At 42.5% G+C, this 14,262-nt stretch overlaps 1 protein-coding gene and 1 non-coding gene across 2 annotated transcripts in view; one reads left to right on the top strand and one right to left on the bottom strand.

The window, feature by feature from the left end:
• The window catches only part of LOC126374144 (zinc finger SWIM domain-containing protein 4-like), a 77,448-nt gene that overhangs the window by 55,315 nt on the left and 7,871 nt on the right, over positions 1-14,262 (top strand). The window contains exons 6-20 of the mRNA XM_050020612.1: positions 218-505; positions 864-991; positions 1,433-1,510; positions 1,767-1,859; positions 2,603-2,769; positions 3,122-3,231; positions 4,075-4,288; positions 4,961-5,111; positions 6,207-6,348; positions 7,819-8,042; positions 10,257-10,384; positions 11,023-11,201; positions 12,276-12,391; positions 13,024-13,174; positions 13,687-13,908. Coding sequence (XP_049876569.1) covers positions 218-505; positions 864-991; positions 1,433-1,510; positions 1,767-1,859; positions 2,603-2,769; positions 3,122-3,231; positions 4,075-4,288; positions 4,961-5,111; positions 6,207-6,348; positions 7,819-8,042; positions 10,257-10,384; positions 11,023-11,201; positions 12,276-12,391; positions 13,024-13,174; positions 13,687-13,908 — 2,391 coding nt within the window. The remainder of the gene's footprint in view (positions 1-217; positions 506-863; positions 992-1,432; positions 1,511-1,766; positions 1,860-2,602; positions 2,770-3,121; positions 3,232-4,074; positions 4,289-4,960; positions 5,112-6,206; positions 6,349-7,818; positions 8,043-10,256; positions 10,385-11,022; positions 11,202-12,275; positions 12,392-13,023; positions 13,175-13,686; positions 13,909-14,262) is intronic.
• Positions 2,906-2,977, bottom strand: Trnal-cag (transfer RNA leucine (anticodon CAG)). Its single transcript has one exon. It is a non-coding gene; the product is annotated as a tRNA-Leu (tRNA).

Genomic DNA, 14,262 nt, shown 5'->3' with positions numbered 1-14,262 from the left:
TGACACATTACATACGAAGTGTTACAAACAGAGTAAAAAGAACAAAATATCATAAAACAATTTTTAAAACTCAGTACATAATGTGGCACAGCAGTGAATAGGACACGAACTCAGCATTGTGTCTATTTCCGAAGAAACAGCTGTTTTTCAGTCGCTCCTTAATTTTCTGTCCGTTAATGGGCTGATGATGCCACTAAAGCCCTTTTTCGAATTCCAGGTTAGAGAAATGCTGAGAGCTCAAGACTCGAACGGGCCGAGGATGCTCATGTTAATGACGGAACAGTTCTTATCAGACCCTCGGCTTTTACTCTGGAGGAACCAGAACACACCAATGACAGAAAAATGTAGACAACTATGGGAGCAACTGGGGGCTCTATGGGTCAGCATAGTACTAGATCCAGGGAGCAATAAACATCACAGGATACAGTGGAGGCATTTGTTGGAGAAGTGGTCTGCTGTGGAAGTCTGCCCCACTGAAGACCCCGACTACAGATCGTTTCCCCTGGTGAGTGAGGTTTTATTTCCATTTTAACTGATTTAAATAAAGAAATGAAAATTCACAATACGTCTGTATTATATTTAATTAAATGCTGAGGAAGATGACGAACAATCTGATCCCCACCACGCTTTCAATCTTCCGTGTAGCGTAGCCGCGGTAGCCCTGTTGGAAGCTTGACTCTTCAAGTGACGACGCAGATTAGAATCCCAGTACGAGCCTAAACCGATTACGGTTTTCCCTTCACGAGTAAAAACCCTGTGAAAACGCGAAAACGCAGATGATGATGACGTATTCAAACTTACGCTATTTTAATTTCCTTTCAAATCCCCTAACTGGAATAAAATTATTTGTTTTTCGATTCTAGTACGCAAGAGAAAGAGAGAGAAACGAGAGGGATCGAGACAGAGACCACAGAGACAGGGACCGAGAGAGACACAGAGACAGGGAAGACAGGGACAGAGAACGGCTGCGGGAACGAGAGGAGAGAGACAGGTGATTACCTTCTGCATTATTTCGCCTAATATTGATGCGACAATTGGGTATTTTCGTAGGTCAAAGATGAATTATGAAATTTGATTACTAAATAAAGACAGATCTAAAGGTGACAAAAAGCGTTTTCTTTTTCTATTTAATTTATTTTTGAATTTTAATAAAGAAAAACGTAATAATAAGTGCGACATTTTGTCACGTTTTTCTATGACGTCACAGGTTGCTTTTTCATACAAATTCCATAGTAATTAATTTCGTGTTTTGACGTTTACTAGTTGGAAACTAGCCTATTCACACTGGCAGGCAAAGGCCCTTTGAGTCTTGCGCTTTTCTCGATGTTTTTCTAGTGTTTGTTTTTTTTTTTCAAGTAAGTAAGTATAAGATTTTTGTATGGAATGTCTAAGGCACTGTTCAACAAATAACATTTGATTTTTTATTTTCCAGGGAAAGACACAGAGAGAGGCAGAGGAGAGAAATGCATTCCCATTCCGAAAGCTCAGATGAGGATTCTAGACCTAATAAGTAAGTTTTAAAAGCAATTCTTAATGAAATAATAACTCGGTTGTGGCCCTTTCTTATATTTTTCTATTAATACCTATTTAAGTAATTCAGTGTTAGTGATATCATAACGAAAACTTTGAGGGATGATTCAGACCATGATTCTGAGTTGGTATCAAGTGAAATTTTCCGTCGCATTTTTGTATCAAGCGCTATATCTACGGTAGTTGTAAATCAATGGTTGATGTATTTAATGTTAAACATTGTTGTATTGTGTCAGTTATGAACGCGAGTACAGGAGAGCCAGCAAAAGACTAAGACTGCACAACCAGCGGCCGGCGCCGCAACTGACGCCGCGAACTGTCTTCCATAAGTAAGTACTTTTGTTACCTTATCACGTTGACTTAGGGGACATCTCGTCCCAGTTTTAAACTGGGCCCAGGGACGAGTTTGCCCTTTTCTAATTTCCTTTTCCCTTTTCGTCCCTGGGCCCAGTTTAACACCGGGACGAGATGTCCCCTAAGTCATCACGGACTTTTCAACGCCGCGGTGGGCACCGGTCATCTCGAGTGAGACCAATTTTCAAGACACTTACATGCGCCGTGAAAAGCTGCTAGCGAACATTTTTAGCGTTCGGGTGACCGGCATGGCGCTCTAAAACATATCTATATTGCAATTTTTCTCTCGGCAGTCAACGTGTTATAAAAAAAAGCTTCTAATGCTGGACTGGGGGTGATTAAAAATAACATCTTCAGCAAATTGTCTTCCCGAGCGTGTTGTAGGCTTGCGTTATCAGTCACATTAGGTCTCATTGTCATTTGGGCTAGTACCTAGCTCGGGACCAACCGCTTAACCCTTTCACGAGCAGAGACCATGGGTCATTTATGATTCATAATAGGAAGTATGACACCTTGGAATCGGAACGTCATTAGACGTACTGAAAAGTGTGTCCTTGAAAGTGTTAACGTGTCTCGGAATCATCTTATTTTTTAGGACAACCAGGTAACGCCTGCAATGTCCTAGCCAAACAAAAGCTAGTCGACAGTATCCTCATCGGGAATCGAACCCGGACCTCCAGATCGCGAGCCCAACTCTAACATAAAATTTTGTCCTCAGAGCCCTAGACGCAGTGGACATATCCTGGGAGAACGAACACCTGAAGTTCATCCTGGGCAGCGATGAGTATACGGACCCTGATAAACCAGAGAAGCCCGGGGGTTCCGCCCCCGCGCCTCCGCAGCCCTACCCGCGGTTCAACGAGCTAGGCCAGCCGTTGTGGCATGGTCAGTTTTTTTTTAATTTAGTAGCATCTAAACAACCATTCCACACCAGCATTGCTCATGTAACGACTACATACTTAGCTGAACAGTATTCCGAAGCACGGATCATCATACTTTCGAACAATCGCAAAGTAATTTTTGTCCCCATCGGGATTCGAACCCGGGACCTCCGGATTCTGAGTCCAACGCTCAACCACTGAACCACAGAGGCCGTTTCACAAGTATAAGGTACATGATGAAAAGCCGGCTGCCGTCTAGTTGTCCGTAGATGGAATCGTTTTAGTAAATGTTAAATAAGCATTTACTCACGTATGTATAAAGTGCGTTTTTTTTTAAGTGAGTATGTGTGTCACAGAACATTTGCCGGTGGTGGGCGCGCGCATAGAGGCGTTGCGTGCGCACGGTCGCGCGCCAGCCGCGCTGCGCCTCGCCGTCAGCGCCGCGCGGGCCATGCGCCACCGACAGGTACCAAATACTCACACCAGAAAGGTTAAATAGGCCACATTGAAGTATTTCATCTAAAAAGCAACATTGCAATTTTATACTTACGCATATAAAACAGTAGGAGTAGGCCCCTGTGCTGGGAGGTTTTCTGGCCACGTCTTTCCCTCAGCGATAGCTTCCGATGTGCTAATAGTTTTACAGCCTGTTACATAATACGTAATTTAAAATATTTGACGTTCGTAAAGCGCTAAATATGTAAGCCAATAATAAAGAATTTTTTTTTTTTTGAAGTTTTGAATTTTAAATAGTAAGTAAGTGCGCAATATCAACAATCGTCGAATGCAATATTTATATTTAGATGAATTACTTCTATGTGGCCTTTTTATCACCCCTGACCTGTATGATGCTTCTATGCTGGACTGGAAACTGTTAAAAAACATATAGAACACATTCAGCTGCTTGTCTTCTCGAGCATATCGTAAAATCCGACAGCCCCCATCAGCCCCTTTTGATAATTCAAGTACCTAATCACTACCGACATCATCATCCCCCTAGCATTATCCCGTTTCTCATAGGGTCCGCTTACCTAACCTGAAGGTTTGACAGATTTTTTACAGAAGCAACTGCCTCTCTGACCTTCCCGCAAAGGGAAAACCATCCTAATATAGGTTGCACATACCTCCGAAAATGCATTTCTCGGGAATGCGGATTTCCTCACGATGTTTTCCTTCACCGCTGAACACGTGATAATCATTTATGATTCAAACATGAATTCGAAAACAAATTCGGATACATTTGTCATTACCACTACCTATAATCTACTCCTTTAAACGCCATAGATAGTAAATCTCCTCTCATCCCCAGGAGGTGGCCCGCCACAGATGGCAGGAGGTAGGAGCGGGCGAAGCGTCATCTAGCGGCAACAACACATCCCCTTGCTCCGGCCCTGAAACCTGCTCGGGCATGTGCGGAGACAGGGTCAAACTATCTCTAGTCTGTGCGCATATGGACGCGGGGACCTGCCTACCCAGCGGTGCCACATGTGCGCTGTCTCACTCGCAACGGTGTATCGGGCGAGGTGAGTGAACGAGACCGCTGTATTATTGCCAGTTACCTCATCGAGGACAGGGTCAAAGTATCTTTAATCTCTCACATATGGACGCTGGAACGTGTTTACATAGCGGCGCCACATGTGCGCTGTCTCACTCGCAACGGTGTATCGGGTGCGGTGAGTGAGCGAGACCACACATGCGTACCCAGCGAAGCCACATGTGCACTGTCTCATTCACAAGCAACGGTGTATCGGGCATGGTGCCAATTTCGCTTCTTCCATTTTCATAAAAGACTACATGCATGCTCGCTGGAACTTTGTTGTCCGAAATAAATCTTATCTATTATATATTATACAGGTTGTTTCGTAACGGTAAACAAATATATCGTATCGAAAACTTTCAGGGAACTGAAAATAATTTGAAAAAGCCCTAAATTTTCATGAATTTTCCGACAAGAAATTCCAATTGATATCAACTCGGAATCATGGTCTGAATCATCCCCCTCAGTATTCGTTACGATGTCACTAACACTCTATATTATAATTTTGTTTGTTTATATTGTACCTCTATATAAATCATCCATCATCAATTTAAGAGCTGCGCTCTTGTCGGTGCAGCATTTTCCAAGCTACTTTTAAGCTTTTTTTGGCTTTTTTTTATATAAATCATATTTAATATTATTTATTTTGTGCCAACAGACAGCAGATGTTGGACCGGCTGGACGTTGGAAGCGATCTGGTGCGTGTATGAGTGTCTGGCCGACGCGTGTCTCGCACCCGACGACCAGCGGGCCTCGCCGCGGCTACATACTTACCTCGACGAGGAACCGAACACTGGACTACCGCCACGGTAAGCCTCAAGAGGTCGCCAGCCTAATCTCCTACAAAAACGGACATTTTTATGTAAAGCAAAATACGTGTAATTACATTATGTGTTACTGTTTTAAGCCAGAACTACGACAAATATTAATATTTACCAAGTGACGATGTTAAAAGTCAAAACTCCGAATAAGTAATAAATTTTACTGAAAAAGACTTAAATATATGGCAATATTAAGTTTACGCGGTTATTATCATAATTAAAACACATAATACCGGGTTCTTACCGCGTTTAAATCAGGGATATGAGATTCCCGATATTTCGACACTGTTGCAAGTGCCATGATCATGGGATGATCGGGAGTCTCATTTCCCTGATTTAAACGCGGTAAGAACCCGTTATTATGTGTTTTAATATGGCAATATTAGTTTATTAGTGTTATGGGAATCTGGTATCGCGATGTTCCGCATTGTTATTCCTCTTCTAAAATGTTAGGTGATAATGGGGCCTTTGATTATTTTAATTATTTATTGATGATTGGACACTTAATAAGACACGATGAATTTATTAAAAACATCATAGAAGAGAAGCTACAAGGAAAGAGAGGAAGGGGAAGACCAAGAAGAGCTCACATGGAACAGATTAAAGAGAAGGCGAACGTCGTGTCTTATAAAGTGAAGGAATTAGCGTTTGATAGACAAGAATGGAGAATGCTACACCGACAAGAGCGTAGCACTTCAATTAGTGATGATTATTTTAAAATGCTTGCTATGATGGAAATTCTGTTATATTTGTCAATTTTATAAATAACCTATTAACATCCTCGTCGCCACGTGTTATATATGCTCGTACTTTAATGTGTGGGGTATAACTGAAAGTCGACCAACAAACGCGCTAGTAAGTTGCATACCGATTTAATCATTATGAATTACCCACCACCGGTCGGGCAACCGCGACATATACCCTCAAATACATAACACCTATAAACCACCAGCCGACAACTCGCAGATATGCTTGGAATTAGAACTTGGAATTACCTATATACTTGACAACTTTTCAACATTTAGCTACTGTTACGTTTAGCTGACTTCAAAAATTGATACTAAACCACATTTTATCCCTCAGGTATCAACACGTACCGGTGGCCGGTAGTAAAAACCCTGAGGAAACCTATCTCGCTCTAGCACTAGAGGCTGCTCTACTCGGGCTTGGCGTGCAGAGGATGCTACCTAACGGATTGTATGCGCAGGAGCGGTACTGTAAACAGGTATGTCAATGCTGCTTGATTCGCGTAATTACTGGCTATAAACCACTGAAATCGACTTTATGAGTTTGAATTCATGTTTGTACATAGATACATAAACTCACGCCCGTACTCCCTAATGGGGTGGGCAGAGCCACAAGTAATTTTATTTATTTTTATTTTTTTTATTTAAGGAAAGCATACAGCTTAAAATAACATATGTATCAGTATAACACACTTAAGGTAGTACAGAAGCCAATCAAGTTTTCACCAAGAATTAATGCATGCACTTGGATATACAAAAAGAAGTAAAAATAAAACACATATAGGATGATTAAAAGAGAATACGAATTTAGACATAATAGTAATAATATTAGTGAGTACAGTATATCTTTGAGTACTTACTCTTCAGTAGTCAGTTTAACTTACTAATAACAAACAAAATAAAGAAAGAAACAAAACACACATAAGTACTTATTTTAATTCAATTTAAATAGAATCAAAGACAATCAAAGACAACTTGCAGCCATTGTTGATACGATGTCGTAAGCTGGATATGACGAACCTTATGGTGATAAGGGATCAGCCTATCGTCCATAACATTAATCCATCATGTTAGAGGACAATCCATGTCCAATCCAATTCATGTTTTGATCATAGATAATTGATATCACATGGTTTCCAGGATTCCTATAAATAATATAGACTTACTCTAGCCATAGAGGCAGCCAATCAGCTCGCGACACCAAACACTTCAGGACCCCGATACCGACCCCACCGGCGTGGTCGACGATTTCCCTCATTCAGCGCTTATCGCTATACCACTAGGGTCGATTAATTCTTTCAAATATTTTTCCTCTCAGACGACGCCCTGGACCGAGGTTTGCGCCCAACTGGGCACCCTCAGGCCTGTTGTCTTAAACGTTGTACCGGGAGAGCCTTCAGCGCTCCCCATTTGTCCGGCCAAGTAGTAAATGGCATCTGCGGCAAATCTACAATAAGTCACGTCAAAAACATAGACAATGTCCCTCCTAATCAAATGTCCACTGTGCCCTGAAGCTTGCTCGCGGGACCTGATGAGCGCTTCCGTTCATGCTGTTGCCGTGGTTATATATTGGGTGGCAAAATATAGTTCAATTTTATTTAAACTTGTCACCGACACGAAAGAAGAAGAAGAATGGTAATTGGCTCGAATCCCATTACGTGAGACTTAAAAATAGCTGGCGAGGAGTGAAGCTTTCTGTTAGACCACCGTGATAGGCGGTGGTCGAGCCAACTGTGTTGGTGAAAACTGCACTTAAGATAAATGAATATCTAATTGGTGCAAGTTCGGTATTGGGGTTAGAACCGGCTAGGATATGTACCTATAGTATGTATACATGTAATAACTCTCGTATTCGATGCAATACTATACAGCTCTGCCTACTCCTTCGGGGATAAAGGCGTGACGCTATGTTGTGTTGTTATTAACAAAGAGCTGTTGCTTGTCCGCAGGAGGAGCGACTGATAGGGCAGCTGCAGCGCGTGGAGGGCGAGGCGGCATGGGGCGTATGTGCCCGCGTGGCGGGCGCGCTGCTGGCGGGCGGGCCGTCCTCCTGCCTGGGCGCACGCGTGCACCCGCGCTCGGCGCCCGCGCACACCTTCGCCAGATATCTGTTCCTGACGCTGCTGCCTTCCGATCCTGAGCTGGCGTACCGTGTTGGCTTGAGGGCTATGAGGTAAGCAATTGCCTCTCAAGATCTAAACATACTTGATAAATCGTCATCTCCATAGATATAAGGAGATAGACACCGTTTCCAGGTATAGATTCGACAGGTCCGGTTTTTTACAGAAACGACTGCCTGTCTAACCTTCAAACTAGTTCAAACCCGCGAAGGGAAAACCAGCCCAATACAGGTTAGGCTACACACGTCCGAAACGCATTTTTCGGGAATGTGGGTTTCCTCATGTTTCCCTTCAATGCTGAGCACGTGATAAATAGAACGTAAAGACTAAAAAAAAATAAAAAAAAAACAAATAAATAACAAAAAAATAAAATATAAAATAATAATATATTATAAGTAAATAAAAATAAGAATAATATTAATAATAATATAATATATTAATAATAATATAATATATTAATAATAATATAATATATTAATAATAACGGTTCTACTATATTCTTTCGGGATAATTAATTATAAGATTAGTGATTTAAATAAAATAGATGTCAAAACAAGAAAACTATTGGCTATGAACAAAGCGCATCACCAAAAAGCAGAAGTAGAAAGGTTATACTTACCCATGGGGACAGGTGGAAGGGGACTCACTAATATAGAAATGTTATATAAAACACAGATAATAAAATACAATAAATATATACAGACTGAAGATGATCACATTATTAAAGCGATAGTTGAACATGATAAAAATAGAGATAAATATTCAATACATAAAGAAGCAGAAGAAAATAAGCGAGAACTTAGATTAAATAACGAAATAAACACAGATAAAGAAATTAAGAGTGCAGTTACCAAGTATGGCATACATAAATGGAAAAATAAACCGTTGCACGGACAATTTTATAAATCAGTATTAGACAAAGAACATATAGATAGTGAGCTCTCATTCCGCTGGCTCAAGAAACAGTCAGTATCTCCCGCATTAGAAGCTTCTGTGTTTGCACTACAAGATCAAGCAGTTATCACTAGGCAACATGAAAGAGATGTGCTGAAAAGGTCCGTGGATGGTAAGTGCCGGCTTTGCCTGACAAAGGACGAGACCGCACAGCATATTGTCTCAGGATGTGAGAAACTTGCCGGTACTTACTATACCAAAAGACACAACAATATAGTGCAATATGTTTACTGGGCACTATTAAAAAAGCACAACTTTGAAGCATCTAACATGTGGTGGAAGGAGTACCTTACTCAACCACATGTGAAAGAAAATGATACTGCCAAGATAATGTGGGAGATGCCAGTGCAAACAGATGTTTCAGTACCGCACAATAGACCTGACATAATATACATAAATAAAATAGAGAATAAAACATATTTGATAGACATAACCATACCATCAGACTATAATATAGGAGCAAAAGAAATAGAGAAACTGAGCAAATATCATCTACTGCAAAAAGAAATAACCCGACTCTGGAAAACACCTACCCAAATAATACCGATAGTTATAGGAGCGACTGGAGTAGTAGCCAAAAGTTTACATAGATATTACCGCCAACTAGATGCAGATATAAACGTACACGTAATGCAGAAACAGGCCGCCATTCACACAACAATCATACTTACAAAAGTTTTAGGAAACACCATGTTTATAGAGAGGGACTCCGATCTACCTTTTCCCTGAGGGTCTCGGGGCGGGAGAAAGGAGAAAATGCCGACCCAGTCGAGTGAAAAAAATGATTCATAATATAATATATTTTGTTATTTAAATAGATAACAAAATACCAAAATGTTGATAGTAATAAATACCATTTTGTATAACTTCTTAAGCTTTCATTGGAAAGCAAAATGATTTAAGTTTAGTACCTAAAGATATCAGGGATGAGTTTTTTACATCAATTGCTAGAACCACATACCTAACAAATGAGTCACTGTTATCCTGTATTCTCAAACGGGGAGCGCCGGTTCGGAACTCGATACCGGACTTATTATAATTTATATATTATAATATATAAATTATTAAACGCAGTTTTCACTAACACAGTCGGCTCGACCATTATAGACGGCGATACGGTTCACCACCTATAACGTTGGTCTAACAGAAAGATCGGTGAGGTGTGATTGACTACCCCAATTGCGATATAGTCGTGAGCATAAGCTACAAGTAACACACATAACATAACAGGGATAAGTTTATGCCCCAACTGACTGACGTACCTAAGTTTGAAAGTACTAGGAGCACATAACTCACTAGGAGGTCGTTCACAGACTGCCGATGGTAGAGGAGGCGTATGCCCTGGGCGAGGCCGCGGGCGGTGCGGGGGGCGGGGGCGGCGCCTGGCACACGCTGCAGCATGCGGAGCAGCAGCAGGCCGCACTCGCTAGCGCTCTGCTGGGTGAGTACACTTTTTATCAACTTTTGAAAAGTATCGGAAAAATCGGGTACCCGGTTCTGACTTCCGTTTGTAATCGAAAAACCGGTTCCTTTAAATATGGCCGGTTCTCGATACCCTAGTGTCAATGTACACTTTTTCCAACTTAACAAAGATCACGAGGGAAAATCACGTTGATCTATTACGCTGGTCTAATATAAAGGGGTACTTAGTTCATCTTGCGAGGGACGTACCTCTGACTATGTAGGCTTATGAGTTTAAACGAGAGAAAAGTTTTGAATCAAGTTTTTTCTATCCGGAAGAAATACTGTAAAATTGCAGCTCAATTATAAGATCCAAACATCAATTCGAGAACAATTTAAGTCCGTGCTGGGATTGAGAAAGGCAACTAGCCTGATCAACGTTGGTGTCTGGGTTACGTATGGAGTGTTACTAGTGGAAACTTCTAATAGTAGCAATTTTATACATCAAAAGGAATGGGTGGAAGTGTTGAGTAGTATTGTAATCCATACAAAAATTACGAACTTTAAATGATTTTTACAGAAAAGCTGCAAATCTCCGCAGTGAATTTGGTAAAAAGATATGTTATACCCAGAGCTTTCCCCCATAAAACTGAATACTAAAGTGTGTCGATGGCGCAGGCGCGGCCCGCGGCAGCGGCGGGCGGCTGCGCGCGGCGCTGGGCGCGGCGCAGCGGCACGTGCGCAGCGCGGCGCAGCTGTTCCGGCTGGCGCAGGACGCGCTGCGCCACGCCGCGCCGCCCGACGCGCCGCACCACCACCGCGACCTGCTGGCCGCCGCCTTCGAGCTGGGGCTGCAGGCTAGTACCGCCTACTATTTACTACTAAACTCTTCTATCGTGTGGGCTGTGAGGTGAATTGCCAACCTCATCAACCAATCAATCAGGGTTATTATTGAGCCGCCAAAGGCCCCTGACATGGCTCATGTAACGACTACTTACGTACAGTAAGTAGTGACCGGGACCATCGGCTTAACGTGTAACGAAGCACGGAGCGCTACTAAACTAACTAGTAGTGTAGTACGAAAGTGTTTCGAATTTCAATTTTCAATTCAATTAGTTCTAGATCCCAGAAGTTAAGCGTCGACGTGTACACCCATATTCTAAATGGTTAATAACTCGAAACTTACTCCACTCGACTCGGTCTCAGCTGCGCATTTTGGTTGTTCACATTTATGTCCTTGATTTCTTTAGTATCATTTTGACTTCACTCTAGTGAGTCTAATATGATACTTAAATAATGACGCCATGCCTCACTGGTGTAAACTCAAGTTCAGGTTGAGGCTAAGAATACCGATTTTAAGCCGAGTTCAAGGTCTCGATGAAGGTTCGTTTTAACATCTTAGAATATAACATCTATAACCTTTTCAAATATTTTGGAAAAATTTGCATAAGTTTTCTGGGAAATATCTGCACACCTATTTGGACGATGGACCAGCTTCCAAAGCGCTCTTTGTCTGGCCTAGTCACATATCGTTATACCCCAGTACACATTGGCCGAGCCAATATTTACTGATTAGCTAATCCGGCTCAAGTAACGTAAGCGTGTACTGGGTACTTTAGGTGCACAACTACTGCACTGTAAAACTATTCACATTATTACGTAGGTAGTTACATTCCCACTTTGCAGAACTTGACATTAATGAATGAAATATTTATTTCAGATATTTATTCATATTTTGTTAGTAATAGAATATTATATCTAAGTTAGTAAAATTTATAATTTTCATTGGATGTCACATGCATGTACATCCAGTGAGTGAGGATGGGACTGTCCATCCTTTGTGAGACCACCTTCAGGAGACTGTTGCTGCTGCCCCGCACTCGCTCCCACAGAAAAGCCACACTAATTAATAAGTATGTATATCGCTCCAGGTGCTACGGATGACGCTGTCCTCGGTGAACTGGCGGCGGCGAGAGATGGTGCGCTGGCTGGTCACCTGCGCCACGGAACTGGGTCTTGACGCACTGCTCTCTATTATGCAAAACTGGTATGTATGTTTACCATATTAAAAGATAAACACAGCATCATCCCACAGGTGTATAAGTTGTATAATACAATTCACCCACTTCTCGCCGGCTATGTTTAAGTCCCATGTAAAAGGCGGCGATAAAAGAGAAGGTGCAGGTCGTGTCGTATCGGGAGGTGAAGGTTTTGGCGGGAAGAAGAGAGAAAAGAAGAGAAAAAAAGGCGGCGACCCTATTGCCATCAACCAGGCACACAAATCCTAGAAATCGCGTGATATCAATTATATTATCCATAATCCAAACATGAATTCAAACTCAAAAATCGAATTCAGTGATTTACAGCCAGTATTCGAACCAATTACACTAAGATGTAAGTCGTGAAAATAAATAAACAAACTACTTACTTATATACGTCCTACTACTGGGCAGAGATCTCCACGCTACTCCATTGCGGGTTAGTGGAGGTGTTTGGTTAACCTATTTGCCAGTGTTATCAATCCTCACGTGTCAATAGCTGATGATTTTACGTGGCCTCTGAAGCAGGGAGGAGCACGAAATGAAAGCTGTAGTAGCTGTAATGATCACCCATCCATTGTTCGACCGTTTTCGATATTGTCAACTTTGTTGTTGAAAATAATATTAATATTTTTTTTAGGTACGAGTTGTTCACGCCGACGGAAGCGACGGGCCCGGTAGCAGCGGCGGCCATGTCGCACGCGACGGCGCTACGCCTCGGCCTCACCTTCGAGCAGCAGGAGAAGCTCAGCGCCTGCGCACGCACGCTCGCGCTGCAGTGCGCTGCTAAGGTACCTCATTCAATCACCCACACTTTTATAATTGATTTTATTGAAGATAGCGGAATCGGCAGAAATTTCCTCAGCGCTACGTACCACTGACTGTCCAATGATGAATCTTTACAGACTCACACATAAAAACAGTAATCAAAATCGAATGAATCATCTTCATGTTGGAGGCTAATTTTCATCACCTATTAAACAACATAACATAATCTCACCACTATACCCCAACGGGGTAGTCAGAGTTATGTCCATCGCAAGATGAACTAAGTACCCACACATCACAGAGCTTTCTGTTAGACCAACATAGGTAGGTACATTGTCTTGCTCAAAAGAGGCAGCAAATGGTGCATGCGTCCCACGTAATTTATTCCTCAAGTTTTTATTTTACGTGTTAGTGTGATTCAGAAATAAAACCACTTTGCTTATTTAACTTATATTATAACATTAGGAATGACTTGAGAATATTATAATTGTGCATTACAAATGAGCTAGAAGATATACGTGGAGGTCCCCCGCAGGACCCGCCGGGCTGCGCGCTGTCGGCGCTGTCGGTGTGCGAGGGCTCGGCGGGCGCGTTCGAGGCGGCGTGCGCGGCCGTGGGCGGCGCGGCGGCGCGCGGCGCGCTGGCCAGCTCGCAGCTGTTCGCCGTGGCGCGCTACATGGAGCAGCGCGGCCAGCCCGCACGGGCCATGCGCCTCGCCACGCTCGCCATGCGCAACCTGCATCTGCACTACAACCAGGTACTTCGCCCACGCTATTTTAAAACCCTACCACACTCTGGACACTCCATACAAAAATCTCATTCTTGACGCGGAAGAGTGCGACAAACAGTCCGCATGCTCCCCCTAACTCCTTAACGGTTTACCGCCAAGCAAAACCCAAAGGGGGTGAGATCGGGGCCCGGTACGAATTGGTGCGGGGCAGAGTTGCCGTCTATAAGGTATTCTATAAACTAAACCACAGCAATATACGCACAGAGAATCTGCATGCAATATACGCAAAGAATATCGCGGACTTCGGCTAAAAACCGTACGAAAATCTACTTACGTAGGCAAAAAAGGTTCGCTGCATCTGGTCGACATGCGTGGTGAGTG

This window comes from Pectinophora gossypiella, chromosome 17, assembly GCF_024362695.1.
Source record: "Pectinophora gossypiella chromosome 17, ilPecGoss1.1, whole genome shotgun sequence".
Lineage (NCBI taxonomy): Eukaryota > Metazoa > Arthropoda > Insecta > Lepidoptera > Gelechiidae > Pectinophora > Pectinophora gossypiella.
The sequence above is the reverse complement of the archived record's forward strand: the minus strand, read 5'-3'. Positions and strand labels throughout refer to the sequence as shown.